This window comes from Gobio gobio (assembly GCF_949357685.1).
Source record: "Gobio gobio genome assembly, chromosome: 20".
In the NCBI taxonomy this organism is placed as follows: domain Eukaryota; kingdom Metazoa; phylum Chordata; class Actinopteri; order Cypriniformes; family Gobionidae; genus Gobio; species Gobio gobio.
In genome coordinates this window covers 1427496-1442343 of record NC_137113.1, presented here as the reverse complement: position 1 = coordinate 1442343, position 14848 = coordinate 1427496, and the positions used below count along the sequence as shown (strand labels likewise).

Sequence of the window (14848 nt, the reverse complement as noted above, 5' to 3'; positions counted from 1 at the left end):
AAATATTTCCGAAATAGCTTAAAGAGTGAAAGATTTGCTGACTTTTTGAATATTACGTCTGTGTTACGGGCCAACCTTGTTAATAGTATTGAGCCTCGAACTCATTGCTGCATCGCTTTAAATAACTCCGACCAGACCAAAAACTGTTTCAAATGGAAATACATGAAAACAAAGGGAATTTAAATTGAGTCGAATTCCCATTTGTCTTGATTGAAAGGAAACCAAATGGCTCCAACAGCCACACCCACCATCATAAGTAAAATACCTCTAAGCTTTAAGAACGCTTATTAACTTCTTGTATATTTCTGTGATTATGAGATTTTTGTACCATTCGCACTGAGACATTTCAAACAATACCAAACACATATGACATTAAATCCAATAGATTTGGGGTATATTTCAGTTTGGGGGAAGTTTCAGGAACATGTAAATTAGAGCCATGCTCAGTTGATTCTCTTAGTGGGATGTTGTACATCATGAATATGTTAGAAAAGGGCTGGGTATCGATTCAGATGTTCCGATTCGATTTCGTTTCGCAAGCTCTCATTCGCAAGCGATTTTTGATTCTCGATTCAACTCAATGAAGATAGATTTAATTCAAATAGCCTACTATATTTATAAAAAAAGAACAGTGAACATGAGTTTACAAGTGGGTAATTAAACAGAAATTAAGAGCCACAAACCTGTATATTAAATTATTTTTATTTGAGGTACACTTGGGTAGGCCTACATTAAAACAGAACCCATCTCTATATCTCAAATGCATACAATTATGTTAAATACAATACAATTTTGTTTTTATGGATATTTTGATACACTTATTCTAAAACATAAAAAGGATATTTTCAGTAATTTTCAAGCATTTCTTGCGATTTAGCCGACCGTCATTCAGACTCTGTCCGTTTTTATGAAGGCTTTTTCCTCCAGGGGCGTCTGAGCTTTTGATTCGTGCCCCGAATGATGCTTTATATTTCATCACTATCTCTGTTATTTGCGTGCCTTCCTTAGAAGCGATTGCCATTCGATTTTATCTTAACGATAAGTATATTTGCGATACCGGGCGATCGACTGGAAACCCCCGGGGGGAAAAAATCGATTCTTGGCCTTGAGAATCGATTTTGAATGGACCACATTTAAAAAAAAAATCGAAAAATAAAAAATGTTGCCCAGCCCTAGAAAAGATGTGTCGCTACTTTAATGTGTGTTTCTTTACTCAGTGGGTAATGTATGATGTCAAACTTTTCCTCGTTTGAAGAAGAGACCAGGAGACGATGGGATATCTTTAAAGCAGACGTTACTCGTTTATTGAGAATCGTGCTGTTCTTCGGCTGAGGTTCCAAGTCTAACTAAAGGAGTTATACATTGTATTTTATCTACATTTCATGTATATGTTGTGTAGGTAAAGGACACACCTTAGACATAACGGTGTGACCTGTCCTAATTCAATCAGCGTAACAGTGTCACTCAAACGCATAGATGCTAATCCAATCACTCAGGCAGTATTGCTCTAAACTTGGTAAATAGTCAGGAAGTGCATAAAGATAAAAGACTTAACGTCTCAAACACTTACACAGTCTGACGTAATCTTCCTCAAGTTTACTTCAAAATGTAAAACACAAATATAGATAATGTTTTCAGTTATATTCTATTACATTGGAACCTAGATATAACAATGTATACATTTGTAATCTTACAAGTGCATGTAGTAATGTCCAGTGACGTGTGTGTGTGTGTGTGTGTGTGTGTGTGTGTGTGTGTGTGTGTGTGTGTGTGTGTGTGTGTGTGTGTGTGTGTGTGTGTGTGTGTGTGTGTGTGTGTGTGTGTGAGATCAGGGATCAGTATATCCGGAGGATCCGAGTCCAGGGTGCAGCCCATGGTGAAGATCGAGAGGATTTTCCCAGGAGGAGCCGCGTCGACCAATGATGCTCTGCGGGTAACCGATGCAGCCCTGTTGACCAATGGCAGCAGGTGTGACTGAGCTCATGCTGAACTGGTCTCTGTGTCTCAGGCTGGTTTTGAGCTGGTGTTGGTGGATGGAGTGTCTCTGGAGGCCGTGACCCATCAGGATGCGGTGGAGATCATACGGCAGGCCTTCAGCAACAAGAACATCGACCCCATGGAGCTCGTGGTCAAAGTGCCCAGAGTCTCGTGACCACACACACGATGCCTTACCGTGAGTATTTCACCACACTCGACCAAAGCATCTTTCAACAAACACTAACTGTGTGAATCTCGAAAACGGAAACACTCGCGTCACATTGATAGGGGTGTGTGATTAGAGTAACCGTTCACATTTTAACTGTATCGGTACCGAACGGTACCTTTTTTCTGTACTTTTGGGATGTCTACATAAATAACAGTAAAGAACCTGTAAGTCAATTATAAAAGTATTATTGACATTATGACAGAGCTGCCCTGCTCTCTGTCTGTGGTGTTTGATTACTGTAATATTTACTAGTAAATATTAGGCTACTAGCTACTTAATTTAATTCATAAAAACTAAAAATTCATAAAAATAATATTTTTTTCTTTTTAATTTAATTTCTATGAAAAGATTTCCCACAAATGATGTGTTATGTATTTTCTGGTAATCAAATGAAGATATAAGACATTAATTTAATTCAACTTTTTTGTCAAACAAAGTGCTGCACAACTGAGCTATATATGGTTAAAATTAAAACATGAAGAAAAATTTTAATTTTTTTTTTAGTTTTGATAATTTATTATTATTACATTAGTGTTAGTATTATTATTACATTGAGACGTATCTAAATTCTACTGTACAACAGTAATTTATTTGTCAAGTTAGCCGAACTTTTATTTTGACGGGTCGCCGTGATTTTGAGTCTCTGTGTGTTTATGATATGATGACGGTAGTTTTTCTCAAATGAAACGGTGAAATGCTCATAAAGTGACTCTCGGTGGCTCTGGAGATGATGTTTGTGTGTTCATGTCCTCATATGACAGGCAGAGATGGAAACATGAGACCGTCACGCGCGATTCTAAGTGAGAGTGTGTGTGTGTGTGTGTGTGTGTGTGTGTGTGTGTGTGTGTGTGTGTGTGTGTGTGTGTGTGTGTGTGTGTGTGTGTGTGAGGTAAACCCATCGACAGTAAACCGCGGGTCTACGCATTCATTCTCACAGAGACACGCAGGATTCGTTTTTTAAATAGTCTTTTTGTGGTTTAATATTCACAGACACTCGTCTATATCACCAGATGTGTTTTCAGGTACCGAAATTTGGTACCGATTGATTTAATGTGAATCTGTACTCGGTAGTACCGGCGTAATTCGGTCGGTACCCTTAAAAGTACCGAGTTCGGTACCCAACCCTATGTGTGATAGGGCACATTGATAGGGGTCAGGGATGGAAATTAACTTTTTTGTCATTTTAAAATCTACCAGCCACTCAAAGTTTTTACCAGCCACTTTCTTGTTTTTAACCGACAATGTGTAACTGCATGAGAAAATTAATACTACAAGCTCTACAATACTTCAGCAGTTTATTTAATCTCAAGTCTCAATGAAATACTGACATTTTCTCTTTCTCTCTTATATACACACAAACCATGAACTGATATACACTTCATTAAATCAGATTAATGGATGTGGCATTTGGAGGATTCGTGCTCTTTATGGCTTCCAGTTTTAGGTTTTTAGTCCCAACAATGAAACTCTTCTGAAGCGTTGACGACACTAGGTTTGCCACCTTCAGTCTGGCAGAATAAGGGACACCCATTCACGACAATATAAAATATACAATGTTATATCATTTAACATTTGATTATTTAATTTATTCCTAAAGAACTCTTTAGTAGCCTATTTGGTGCACTTTAAAGGGATAGTTCACCCAAAAGTCATCATTTACTCTCCCTTAGGGCTGGGGATTGACACAAATTCCACAATTCAATTCGATTTTCGATTCAATTCAATATGGATTATTTTGGATGTGTATCAGGTATAATACATGGAACATTTTCTCAAGGAAAACTAATTTCTGAACTAATGTTGTAAACTATGGGAGTCAGTTGATACTACATTAGCCCACTAATATTGAAGGTACAAATTAACTGATTTGTATACAAACACTTAAATGACACTAAATTATGTTCTTTTTATATAATAATAACGTTATAATATTAACTTTACAATTACATAATCATAATTCTACTCCATTTTTTTGAAATATAAACATTTAAAGGGTGGCTGTCTTAAAAACTTGCCAGGTGTATTAAATATTGAAGAACATTGACAGTGAATATCGTCTGTAATGGTGCATATAATTATCAAAATGCTCATCTCTAGAGTTAATTTTTCTAGCTGATTAACGAGTTTATGGACACTGGATATGGTTTTTCTGAGTGACATTGTTTGCTTGTAAGCCGTTTTACTGACGTCTTTCTGCGGTTGAAACACTGATTGAGTGATTGTGTGTGACGTGATATGGATTTCGGTAAGTTGTCCTGTATCTTTAACACACTTTCAGAAGCTCATTGGTGTTTATTTTGCGCTGTTACTGGTATTAAAGCAGAAGAGAAGATCAGCTCATGTTTGCTCCACTGCTGCTGCTTCTCTTGAGCCGAGCCAAAACCGTATTTATGTTTTTGAATTTAAAAAAAAATAATAGACTAATCGATTCTTGGGATTTAAGAATCGATATTGTTTTGTAAAAGTGAGAATCGATTAAAATCGAGAAATCAATATTTTTTACACAGCCATACTCTCCCTCATGATGTCCAAACCTGTGTGAGTTTCTTTCTTCTGCTCAACACAAAAGAAGATATTTAGAGGAAAGTTTGTACCCAGGCTGCTTTGGGGGCACAATTGACTTCCATATTCAACATAAAGAAATTTATACATGTTTGGAACAACTTGAGGGTGAGTAAACAATGACAATTTTCATTTTTGTGTGAACTGTCCCTTAAGCAGTCATTCTGAACCAGTAATCACTTTTTTGACAATTCTGAAATTCAAAAATGTTTAATTTTGTATTAATTTACTTAAATTATGACTATATTATTATTTGTCCAATTTTTATCTAAATATTCTTTTAATAAATGTCCAACTTTATATGGCAGGATTATTTATTATGTATGATTAATAATAGCATTAATTAGGCTATAATCTATTAATTAACCTGTCTAAAAATATATAATAATTCTGTCTGCCAAGCTCTGATAATGTATGGAATATTATATAAATATATTATCCATTTAAAAAACAATAGACCTATACCTTTAGAAGCATGGGTGTGTGTGTCAGTCTGAGACACATGATAACAACCACATTAACTCGAATCCAGTCAATTTTTTCTGTGTATTCGTGGTTCAAGTGCGACAAAAGTCCTAAGATCTCGGACCACTCCGATGAACACTCCTGGTCAAAATGACCCGAGGGACGGATGAGGGTTAAAACACACTTTATGAACGGCCACAATCCAGTACAAAATATATATATATATTCAGAAATCACGACCATCCAACATAATGTCATTAAATCCTGCTCTGGACACACTCACAAAGATTCAGTATTTCCAAGAACATAAATATTGAATAAAATAGCAGTTGATTCATTGCAGGTGTTTAATTACAAACATTAAATATACAGCACGAAAAATATACAATGTATCGGCTTCATACAAATACTGTTAATTATAAAATTACAATACCACCACAATCACCCACAAGATATACAGAGCAGTTAAACACACGCCAGCAATGCTTTGGTCTATTCACAGTGGCTACGCTTCTATATGTGTGCACAATGAGGTTATTCAATACCATGTGGCCGGATGTGAATCTAAAGTGATGCTTTTATTTTGGTACAGATATAACAGTCAGTTGCTTTATGGATGAAGAGATCATATTCCTCAGTATTTAATATTGGCACGTTCAGCTCATGTCAGAATTACCGTAAGAGATTCTACGGGCTGCCCAAGACTCGGAAATGAGTTATTAAAAGTGCCGTCAAATCGATTAATCGCGATTAATCGCATCCAAAATAAAAGTTTGTTTGGATAATATATGTGTGTGTGTATCATTATTATGCATATTTGAATACACACTCCTTCATGTGTATATATATATATATATATATATATATATATATATATATATATATATATATATATATATATATATATATATATATATATATATATATATATATATATTTATATAATTTATATTATACATATAAATATTTTATATATATATATATTAGTGCCGTCAAATCGATTAATCGAAATTAATCACATCCAAAATAAAACTTTGTGTTTACATAATGTGTGTGTGTGTACTGTGTATTATCATTATGCATATTTGAATACACACTCATTCATGTGTATATATATTTATATAATTTATATTATATATAAATATTTTATATATATATATATTAGTGCCGTCAAGTCGATTAATCGCATCCAGAATATTTTTTTTTTACATAATATATGTGTGTGTATCATTATTATGTATATTTTAATTCACACTCATTCATGTGCATATATATGTGTATAATTTATATTATATATAAATTTTATATTAAGATTAGTGCCGTCAAAACGATTAATCGCATCCAAAATAAAAGTGTTGTGTACATAATATATGTGTGTGTTCTGTGTGTAATTATTATGTATATATAAATACACACACATGCATGTATATGTTTATGTTAGTGCTGGGCAATCGATTAATCGCGATTAATCACATCAAAAATACAAGCTTGTGTTTATATATGTGTGTGTATCATTATTATGAATATTTGAATACACACTCCATGTATATATTTGAGAAATATATACATGCATGTGTGTGTGTATTTATATATACATAATAATTATACACACACACACATATTGTGTAAACACATAATGGATGCGATTAATCGTGTGACTTTAGTTATTAATCAGTGTTTGGTTTTAACATGTCACAGAAGTCGAGTGAGGGCAGCACATGGGCAGCTTCTACTCATCGGATACTCAATAGCGGTAATTCTGTCATGACGTGAGCGCAGTGCTTTAGGAATCGAGACATCGAGCTTCTTGTGTTAATGAAGGGGAAAGCCACGAGTAGCGAATTTTGGTATATCGCATAAACACCGGCTGGATATGCCAGATAAGAAAACATGCGCTTGAACTACGATGGAAAAGTCACATGACCTCAAAACAGAGGATGTGATTGGATTACCAGCGGACCAAACGCATCTCAAACGAGATAACGATTCGCTTTAATGACCTCAGAATCGATTGCGTTCCCAAACATCAGTAGTTTATTATTGCGTTTGCACGTACATTTATCATGTAGGCTTTTATTTTATTACTGATACTTTGCGCCAACAGGTGAAGATTTGGTTCTCGATGGAAAGGTGTTTTATTCACAAGTGTTTTATGCAATACTCCAATTTTTCGCACAAGTTAAATACGCAGCTAATGACACAAAAGTGCACTTCTGTGAGTTTACAAACATACTGTGTGCTCAAGATAACTGACACTAGAGTTGTCAAAAGTACAGACTTCGGTACCAAGAAATTTAAAAAACGAGGCGCTGTTGAGCGCTATCGTAAACACCTCTGATTGGCCATTGTGTTCACGCACTCATCAGATGTCTGTGATTGGCTACAATGATAATAATAATTTGTTACATTTATATAGCGCGTTTCTAGGCACTCAAAGCACTTTACATAGAAGGGGGGAATCTCCTCATCCACCATCAATGATGATGCGACGGCAGCCATTTTGTTAAACCAATATTTATTTATACATCACAACTATTTACAATACAAAAGGAGTTGGCTTTGCTTGAGTTGTTTCTCCGGACTTTGTTGCTTTTCAGAAAAATACCCCCTAATTTTTGCCAGTTTAGGTTTGTCACCTTTCTCAATTCTTTTTACAGCTAAAGTTACTACATGGAGCTTGCAAATCCGTTTTTAAAAAATATATATATTTCAGGGCTCAATGCTAAGGATTTTTTTCAGGGGTTCAAATAAAATAAAATAAAAATTATAAATTAAATAAAATAGGTCTAGTATTGTTTTTGAGCCATGTAACCTTAATAAATAAGGTTATGACTCTAAAAACTATTATCCTAACTCATATGATTTTTTTATATTGTTAAAGACAGTCAGTAATAAAATAAGAACAAATAATCCAATAACGAGCAAAAGCGCAAATAAATACAGCAGAACAAACATATACAAATTAAATAAACAGTTATTTTCGTGTAGGTCTAAACTAGATTGTCAGGTACAAAAATAGTAATCAAATGTAAAATATCACAGTCTGCATAAAATGATATGTCACTGCATATAAATATAGATTAACCCTTATTAAAAGTTTTTCAGTCAAGAGCAGTAAGTGATTTTTTTATTTTTTTTTGTCTTTTGTTATCTCGATATTTATATAGCCAATGAATGAGGATATTTTCCGGCTTTCCACTGTTATACGGTAGGGGGCGCTATAGCGCATCTCCTGGACGAGCACTGAATCTCCTGATCAAAACACAGACGAAGAAGAAGCAGAAACAAGCGATATCATGTGTAAGCAGATGCATCTGTAAAATAACGCGATCATCAACATTAAACAGCATATAAATCAAAACTGCCTAATGTTATTGAATGAAATGTCGCCCCAGGACGAGTTATAGGACTGTGAAGCTTTGGGGTGTTGATGGACTCGATCTACAACATCTGTGTTTGTTCATCGTTCGGACGTAATTTTAGTCTTTTACAAAAACGTGATTGTCTCAGCTTTATGCTCAAAATGTTGCTTTTTCATGAAACTTGCAACATTCAAGTGTTGATTAAAAAACTAATATATGAAGCTGGAATAAAGCAGAGGGTCTGTTTTTTATTTTGATATATTGCATGTTGAGATATTCTGTGGGCCATGAAACTTGTGAAAATTGCGATAAATGCCTGGCAAATTTCATCTGTATGTTAACGACATAACCGACTATGTTTACGATGATACTCAACAAGACCAGATGTAATTTTGTGTGAATATTCGCGCGCTGTGAGACGCGTGGCCATGCTTATATGTGTTGTTGCTGCTGCTCTTCGCGAGTATCAAACTGAGAGACCCACTTTCTCGTGTATGTGCGCTTGAATATTTAAATTGGCAAGGCTTATGCGCAAATGATCAACTTCCGTGAAGATACAGCTCTGGCCCGAGTGTCTTTCACGCTGGCACTGGACCATCGGGCAATTCTTATTGTCGTAATGACAAATAATATTTATCGCTCCCGATCCATTTTAGGATCCAGTTAAATTCTGCTGTCTGTTTTTAAAGCTCTTAATGATTAACCCTCTGGGGCTCTTCGGTCATTTCTGCCCCGAATTTTTTTAAATAAAAAAAAAATGTTAAAAATCGTAATGGTCTGAAACTTGGTGACTTTATTGGTACTTGGTATATGAACACCCCAAACAATTGGGGACAGGATTTGAAAAGTGTAAGTGGTCGTAAAAAAAATAGCCACACTCAGGACCTTCGGGTCAAAAATGACCCCCATAGGAAATGAATGGAAAATTGGCAAAAATATGAAAATACAGAGTTTTTTTGTGCATACAATCTACAAATCAGCCAGAATGCAGAAAAAAAGACTCAACAGTGAAGATCTCTAAAACATCAAGAGTGCAAAACAGACAAAAATACTCACACACACCCACACAAAAACACAATTCGCTTTTGGAATGGCACACGTTCATTTGTGTGTGCGTGTGTTTTTGTGTGTGTGTGTGAGTTTTTTTGTCTGAAAAAAAAATATTGTGAAATGACGGCGTTTCCATTAACTGATGTTATGCGACTAAAACAATTTTTTTTCCTCGTGTAAGGTGTGTGTGGGTTTTTCTCCCTCTTATCTGCTTCAAGCTCTTTATAAATTGTGGCATTTTATATTCTATTGTCTTTAATGAGTTTAATAAAGAACTCTGTCTCGTCTTCTGTCCAAACATACCATCATCTGTAAAGAATGATCCACTTTTACATACGCCAGGTTATTGTGACGCATTGCTGCCACATTCAGAGACGGGCGAAATGTTTGAATTCGATGGTGGTAACTCAAAGTTTTACCACTTCGTTATTTTGGCTTGGAATTTCGTTTGTTGGAAATATAAACTGAATTTAGAAATGCTTTAGAAGTGAAAAACTTTGCGTTTAATAAACTAAATATATTTTTGAAATGAAGACGGCGTTTGGAGTGGAGTGCAAAATAACCTGTTCCCTGAGTCATGGCCTTTGCTGTTATTGAGTGTACACAAATAAAAGTCGACAGTTTATAGTTTATAATAATTATATCTTGCACTGATCTGTATGGCTATAAATGACGGAGTACTGTTTCCGCTGTCATAAAGGAAAAATCCATCAGAACGCGCCGACGCCTTCGTCAGACAGAGGGTTAAAGAAAACACAGCCTATTTAGTTTCATAGTTAGGCTATGTTTAAATATTATTATTATTTTAATTTCATAAGTTGCTTATGAAAAGTGAGCAGCATGAGTAAGGCACATAATCAGATGCGCATAAATCTGGGGACATGATTTTGAGCTCTTCATTGAGCACTTTCTTTAAAATTTCATTTTGTATAAATTGTATTGTAATTTTGATCAATATTTAATCAACTATTTGGCTGTATATTTAATAAATAAGAAGCAAACCAAGATCGTCGGGAATGGATAATATAATTTCCTCGGCGTTTGAGTAAGGCTGAAACTAGCATCTTTCTGTTTTTAATACATTTCTTGAATATATATCTTAATTACACTAGGCCTTCTAGTTATATTTGCCACTGTCCTTATTAGGAGAAAATATATGTTGTTTTAATGACATAAGATCTCATTATTACGACATACCTGAGGGAAAAAAAATAATATGTAGGCCCTATCAGGTGACCTGTCAATGCGAAAAAACTGTTTCCATTGCAGATTTGCGAAAATTTCCTTTTTCGAATTGCCTGAAAAAACTTTTTTGCAATATATGGGATTGGCGCGTTTCCATTGGGCGTATTTTCAATTCGCGATTTCAGTGTGCGCAATTTTAAAGGGTAATGCCTCCTAGTTATGATATTTGCCACTGTCCTTATTAGGAGAAAATAAATGTCGTTTTATACGACATGCCTGAGTGAAAAAAATAATATGTAGGCCCTGTGTGGGAGCAATGCGTTACCGTACCAGGTGACCTGTAAATGTGATTTCCATTGCAGATTTGCGAAAATTTCCGTTTTCGAATTGCCTGAAAAACCACCTCATGCGAGCGTAAAAAAACTTTTTTGCGATATATGGCATTGGGCGTATTTTCAATACGCGATTTCAATGTGCGCAATTTGAAGGGTAATGCGGCTACTGATGTAACATGTTTTTGAAGCGTTGATCATTGTAGCCAATCACAGACACATCCGATGAGTGTGTGAACACAGTGGCCAATCAGAGGGGTTTACATTTTGTACATTTCTCGGTACAGAAGACGGTACTTTACTAACTGACACAGTTAAAGTATTAGGCCACATGAATTATGTAACAATCAAGCTATGCTTGAGCTTGAGCTTTTGAGCACATTTCTGAGGTGAGTGCGGCAGTGGACGATTACCTAGTTAACGCAATTTCCTCAAACAATGTGATGATTTCAGATCTCCGTTGCGGCGATGTCGTCGAAGGTGACTTCGTTTCCGCTGCTTTCGTCGTCCTGGTCTCTGGACTCCAGCTCCAGGCTGAGTTCACGGAGCGACCGCTCCAGATCGCGGTTCCTTTTGTACATCTGCACGTAGTTCTGCTGCAACTGTTTCTGGTAGCGAATCACCTTCTCCTTCTCCTCCTCCCAGCTCTTCCTCTCGCTCTCGAACGCCACGGCCCGATCGGACGCATGCTGGCGTTCGTACGCGAGCTCCGCCTTCAGCTCCGCGCTGTCATTGGCCAGCCGCTGCTCCTCTTCCAGGCGGCTCATCTTGTCCCGGAGCAGCTCGCTTTCGCTCTTGCGGCGCTGCAGCTCGTTCTCGCAGACCTCGAGCTCCAGGGTTCGTGTGCGTGAGGAGGTGTGCGCCTCCTGGAGCTGACCCTGGCACACCTGCAGCTCCGCCCGCGCCTCCCTCAGCTGCCCGCGCAGGGTCACCAGCTCACCCACTCGCTGGGCCAGATCGGCCTGCAGGTCTTTCAGCTGCTGCTTCAGCAACGAAATCTCACCGGACTTCTGGCACACCTGAGAGTCGAAATAATTCAGGTCATGAAACATCTTAAAGGGTTAGTTCACCCAAAAATTAAAATTGTGTCATTAATTCCTCACCCTCATGTGGTTGGACACCCGTCAGACCTCCGTTCATCTTCAGACACAAATGAAGATATTTTAGTGTAAATCTGATGCTCTGAAAGGCCTCCATTGGCTCAACTTTACACTCTCAAGACCCTTAAAAGACACTAAAGACTAAAGTTACAAAGTCCATCTCACTACAGCGGCTCTACAATAACTTTATGAAGACGAGAATAGTTTCTGTGCGCAAAAAAAACCTAAATAACGACTTATATAGTGATGACGATTTCAAAACACGGCATCATGAAGCTTCGAAGTGTTATGAATCAGTGAGTCGATTCAGCAGTTTGGAGCGTTATGAATCAGTGAGTCGATTTAGCAGTTTGGAGCGTTATGAATCAGTGAGTCGATTCAGCAGTTTGGAGTGTTATGAATCAGTGAGTCGATTTAGCAGTTTGGAGCGTTATGAATCAGTGAGTCGATTCAACAGTTTGGAGCGTTATGAATCAGTGAGTCGATTTAGCAGTTTGGAGCGTTATGAATCAGTGAGTCGATTCAACAGTTTGGAGCGTTATGAATCAGTGAGTCGATTTAGCAGTTTGGAGCGTTATGAATCAGTGAGTCGATTCAGCAGTTTGGAGTGTTATGAATCAGTGAGTCGATTCAGCAGTTTGGAGCGTTATGAATCAGTGAGTCGATTCAGCAGTTTGGATCGCCAAATGTCAGCAGTTTGGCGGTTTGACACGCGATCCGAATCATGAATCGACTCACTGATTCATAATGCCCTGAACCGCTGAATCGACTCACTGATTCATAACGCTTCGAAGCTTCATGATGCCGTGTTTTGAAATCGTCATCACTATATAAGTCGTTATTTAGGGTTTTTTTGCGCACAAAAACTATTCTCGTCGCTTCATAAAGTTATTTTAGAACGACTGTAGTGAGATGGACTTTGTAACGACGTCTTTAGTGTCTTTTAAGGGTCTTGAGAGTGTAAAGTTGAGCCAATGGAGGCCTTTCAGACCATCAGATTTACACTAAAATATCTTCATTTGTGTCTGAAGATGAACGGAGGTCTGACGGGTGTCCAACCACATGAGGGGAAGTAATTAATGACAGAATTTACATTTTTGGGTGAACTAACCCTTTAAATAGTACAACAAACGTCTTAAAGGGGTCCTATAATGCCCCTTTTTACAAGATGTAAAATAAGTCTATATACCCCACAGATCATTTTATATGTTGAAATTGTCACGTGCCGTTTTTGTGTGTGTCCCTTTAAATGCAAATGAACCCTTTCTAGAAGAGGGCGGAGCTAGGGATGGGCGATACTACTTATTTTGTTTTCGATACCGATACTTACAAGGCCAGTATCACCGATATCAATACCGATACCTTACTTCTAAACTGAACTTATATATTATTAATAGGGCTGTCAAAAGATTAATCGCGATTAATCGCATCCAAAATAAAAGTTTGTGTTTACATAATATATGTGTGTGTACTCTGTTAATTATTATTTATATATAAATACACACACAACCATGTATATATTTAAGAAATATTTGCATGTATATACATTTATATAATCTATAATAAATATAAATGTTTTGTTTACATGTAAATGTTTATATATAAAAATAATATTCTTACATATATACATGGTTGTGTGTGTATTTATATATAAATAATAATTAACAGAGTACACACACTTATATTATGTAAACACAAACTTTTATTTTCGATGCGATTAATCGCGATTAATCTTTTGACAGCCCTAATTATTAAATGTATTAAATTATTACAATTACTAAGAGTAAAATGGGTAAAGATACCCACTTAACATTATATTTGACAGGTATTTCATTCAATATGCCTTAAACTTATTAGATCATGTTGTTTGCACATGGTTAAAATATGTTTACTTGTAGTGGTAACCATGGAAATCTACAAATAGTTGAACTACAGTCACTGTTGTAAAAATTAACCCATGGTTCATTTGCATAAGGGGCTGCCAGTGACAGGACACTTTTATTTATATGATTTAATTTGACTTATTCTATGCCGCATATACTAGCCACCTATTGGTCAAAAGTCATAAACCATTAAATCATATTATTAGTGACTATATATATATGATTTTTCAGCCATTTTGCCTAAAATCATCTTAAAATGTCTTTAATGGCTCATTGTTGCAGTTGGTCTGACCCTCCCAGCCATGTTAGCATGTCATGTCTTCTTCTTTGCGCTTGGCCCGTTAATGGCTGCTCGCAGCTATATTTGGTATTATTATTATTTAATACCTATTTATATACACACTCACCTAAAGGATTATTAGGAACACACACTAATACTGTGTTTGACCCCCTTTCACCTTCAGAACTGCCTTAATTCTACGTGGCATTGATTCAACAAGAGATCTGGTGACTGTGGCGGCCATTTTAGTCCAGTGAACTCATTGTCATGTTCAAGAAACCAGTTTGAAATGACTGGAGCTTTGTGACGGTGCATTATCCTGCTGGAAGTAGCCATCAGAGGATGGGGACATGGTGCTCATAAAGGGATGGACATGGGCAGAAACAATGCTCAGGTTGGCCGTGGCCTTTAAACCATGCCCAA

General features: G+C 36.5%; 2 protein-coding genes across 6 annotated transcripts in view; one reads left to right on the top strand and one right to left on the bottom strand.

Moving 5' to 3' along the window:
- The window catches only part of pdzd7b (PDZ domain containing 7b), a 76223-nt gene that overhangs the window by 39565 nt on the left and 21810 nt on the right, over positions 1-14848 (top strand). For both annotated transcript variants that reach the window (XM_079845578.1, XM_079845579.1), the window contains exons 15-16: positions 1833-1933; positions 2009-2173. In XM_079845578.1, coding sequence (XP_079701704.1) covers positions 1833-1933; positions 2009-2152 — 245 coding nt within the window. In that variant the 3' untranslated portion in view covers positions 2153-2173. The remainder of the gene's footprint in view (positions 1-1832; positions 1934-2008; positions 2174-14848) is intronic.
- The window catches only part of lzts2b (leucine zipper, putative tumor suppressor 2b), a 49379-nt gene continuing 42912 nt past the window's right edge, over positions 8382-14848 (bottom strand). For 2 of the 4 annotated variants that reach the window (XM_079845582.1, XM_079845583.1), the window contains exons 5-6: positions 11576-12181; positions 8383-8485 (exon numbers count right to left, since the gene is read on the bottom strand). In XM_079845582.1, coding sequence (XP_079701708.1) covers positions 11612-12181 — 570 coding nt within the window. In that variant the 3' untranslated portion in view covers positions 8383-8485; positions 11576-11611. Of the gene's footprint in view, positions 12182-14848 lie in introns of all 4 variants that reach the window. The other 2 variants (XM_079845580.1, XM_079845581.1) reach the window with 1 other exon arrangement.